The 3226-nt window shown below is 45.6% G+C and overlaps 1 protein-coding gene across 1 annotated transcript in view; it reads right to left on the reverse strand.

Moving 5' to 3' along the window:
- The window catches only part of T265_04881 (hypothetical protein), a gene marked incomplete at both ends in the record, with an annotated part of 7475 nt that extends 4560 nt beyond the window's left edge, over nt 1-2915 (reverse strand). Inside the window, one exon of the mRNA XM_009169735.1 lies at nt 2307-2915. Coding sequence (XP_009167999.1) covers nt 2307-2882 — 576 coding nt within the window. The remainder of the gene's footprint in view (nt 1-2306) is intronic.
- Nucleotides 2916-3226: the final 311 nt, after the last annotated feature.

A 3226-nucleotide genomic window follows, 5' to 3' on the forward strand; every position in this document is an offset into this window, starting at 1 on the left:
TGGCAGAGGAGTATGAAGGAGATCACGAGACGCTTGGGTGCTGTCGGTGCTACTCGCCTTCCAGGATGGGGACCGCGTGATCCTCACTGTGCCTGGTTGGAGACACTACAGGATATGGCTGCCAACCGATGTCAGTGGCGTTCTTGTTGTCAGTTTCTATCCAGATTGCCTGAGTGAATGTCTGGAGGTGTAGGCACCTCGGAATGATTGTGTTAAGCTAGCACTAAGTCCCTCCCCGTCCACCCTTATTCTTTTCTTTACAATTAGGCTTCCAAATCATGGTTGTACGGCATTGAAGCATCGGTGTTGAACACTGATGTCATGCTGTCGATGATGATATGACAGATGATGTTGATGGTGATTATTATTATTATTATTATTATTATTATTATTATGAGTTAAACAACTTAGTCAAGGTAAAACATTACGGCTGATAACCTCTCTTCTGTGACGTTGGTAGGAGCTCGTCTGGCTTTGCGGCCCGATAGCAACTCAAGACAGACATCATCACCTCAGAAACTGAGAGTTCAATCTCACACACCACGGCTCCACTTAGTGGGGGCCAAGCAAACATGAGTATATATGGGCAGATGGTCAACTAAACTATTTTGGAGAATACTCAGCCCAGTGATCCGGGCGCTGTTTCGTATCACTTTAAATTTCGAGCAGTACTTTTGATAACCTCATCAACCATCAGGCCCACTGGATCCCAGCCTGTATGAAGTGGAATAGTTTCCGAACATACTCAGTTGCAGCAGCTTCCTCTAGTTCCAGAGCCTTTTGATTCTACCTGGTTTCCCCACCCAAACGTAGGTTGCGTTTGAGCCGACGTCTGACAAACCTTCTGGCTGGATTATGCTCAGCATCATTAAGGGTACAACTACAATCGGGTATTGATAGTGAGCGTTCTGAGATCGAGCGCTTAGTAAGTGGGCGCTAAGACACATCACCGGCCAAGTTCCTTGCCAAACATGTGGTGGTGCTCATATCATCCCAGTTGCAGCCGACGTCTCTCGAAAATGCGGCTTTTAGGATACCACACTGGCTACTTTGGTTAGATTGTTTGAAATATGGGTCAGAGACAGGAACAGCGAAACAGGTTATTTGTTGGGTTTGCCTGGGGAATGTCGAAGATTTACACACCGAAATTTGAATCGGTGTGACTACTCCGGAAAGATCGACAGTCAAGAATAGAGCATCACCACTGGCTCGGTGGTTGTTTATCAGTAGATGGACGTTGTGTAACGGCGTCTACTACGTCTGAACACTGAACTATTAGGAAACGATTGATGTTAAAGTTGTTGTTAAAGTAGGGCTCGATTCCTGGCTATTTCGTTGTATCTACAGTGGGCTGGATGCAGTGAATCGACAGCTCCAATCGGGTGATAACAACTGCCAATAAATAAACCCGAGTAGAAAGCTGGGTAATCTTCGAAAACCTAAAGAAGACAATTACCTACCCGATCGGATAAGATAATTAGATGCCACGGGGACAATGGTTCAAAGGCCACCGCATAGAGGAATCAGATGAAATGAACATATCACATGGGTGGTTGTCCCTATCGAACCAGAACAAAATTCACTGATGGCACGGGAAAGCGAAGAAACTATACTTGATCATAAAAAACCAGACCCACAGTTTATGAACAAACCAAAATAAAGCACTCTGTGCCATTTTGAAGGCCATGAATTCAATATCCTCGGTGACGTTAAGCTAGCTACCCGTTGCCACAAAGATGGCACAGAAATGTGAACACCGCTGGTGGAGCACTGAGAAAAGTCATTGCTATTAAAACGAATGTATTCACTGGAAACAACTCTTATGAATACGGGTAGCTGGAATCCGAGGCTAACGGGCTCGCTATCGGCGGATGCCAGTGCATAGTTGGCACGCCACAATCTGATACTCGTAACCGAATGGGACGCATTTATTTTGCGCCAAAGTAGGCCCCACAATGAAGACTGACGGATCTGACGAGCGACACAGGCCTGGTTAGTCAAGTAGACAAGAGAAGTGTTGAGAGATGACGCATCTCATTGCTACAGAATGGGCGGGCCGTTCGGATACGCTATCGTCCCGTTAAGCATATGACTATAAGGCCCTGCATGACATCCGGACATACATAAGTTAGTAAGGTCGGCCTTGTGGGCCGGAAAACAAAAACCTAATCGAATGTATGGGTGACAAAACAGGCGTTCAACTCTATTCATGGTCATAGAGACCGAATCCGACTTAGAGAGAATACTCCACACTAGAGAACGGTCTTATGGATGTTCTTAATCTAAAGAGGAGCGAATGTACTTACTTGTAGTTGTTGTCGTTGGAGTTGCTGCATTTGTGCCAAAGCTGCCGCGTTAGCAGCCTGATACTGAGCCTGTTGGTTTAGTGCTTGAAAATGTGCTGCTTGAGCATACTGTTGTTGCTGTGAATGGGCCGGTTGCGTTTGGTATTGGCCATTATATTGCATAAGCAGCTGTTGTTGCTGTTGGGGGCTTGCGCCGAAAGGTACCATGGTTGGAAGCTGATTATGTAGCTTTTGCTGGAACTGAGCATTCGCACCCAACATTGGCATTCGGTTTAAGCCGTTAGCTGCCATATCTGGTCGCATCTGATTAAAATTGCCCATGACCATAGAATTCCTAGGTCGGGGAGGGGGAGGCGCCTTTCGGGTAAGCTTTGGCAGAGTTCTTTCTTCCGGAGGTTTCTCCGCATAGTCTATGGCTTCGGAGACGACGAATTCGATAACGTCATCTAAGTGGGATAGGGCTTCTTCGCCACTTTGAAAGTGTGATTGTTCTGTATGAGCTGGAAAATAAGGGGTCGTGCAATTAGAAAAGGGAAAAAGATGCCATAAGTCAAAACTATGATAGGATTTTTTCATTAGTCCGAAATAATGTCTTTTTGGATTGAAATACCTGACAGCACGCAAACCCAGAAGCACTTCAGATCACAGTCAGCTAGAGAGTGGATGTCAAACATATTCCGGACCAGCTATCGACGACAGATTAGGAAGTGTAACCAAACTAGTGTCAACACTAATACTACTTTTTAACCGTATAAAACTAGGCATTTAGGTAGGATTGAACTTGATGCAAAGAAGCCCCCCTCCCCTTTAAAAGTACGAGTAGGGAATAGACAACACATTACAGAATGCGATTAGGCTTTCTCCATTGAGCACATACCGCTTTCTTGGAGCCCCGTTTGCGTGGAAAAAGGTAACCTAAC

Source organism: Opisthorchis viverrini, assembly GCF_000715545.1.
Source record: "Opisthorchis viverrini unplaced genomic scaffold opera_v5_84, whole genome shotgun sequence".
In the NCBI taxonomy this organism is placed as follows: domain Eukaryota; kingdom Metazoa; phylum Platyhelminthes; class Trematoda; order Opisthorchiida; family Opisthorchiidae; genus Opisthorchis; species Opisthorchis viverrini.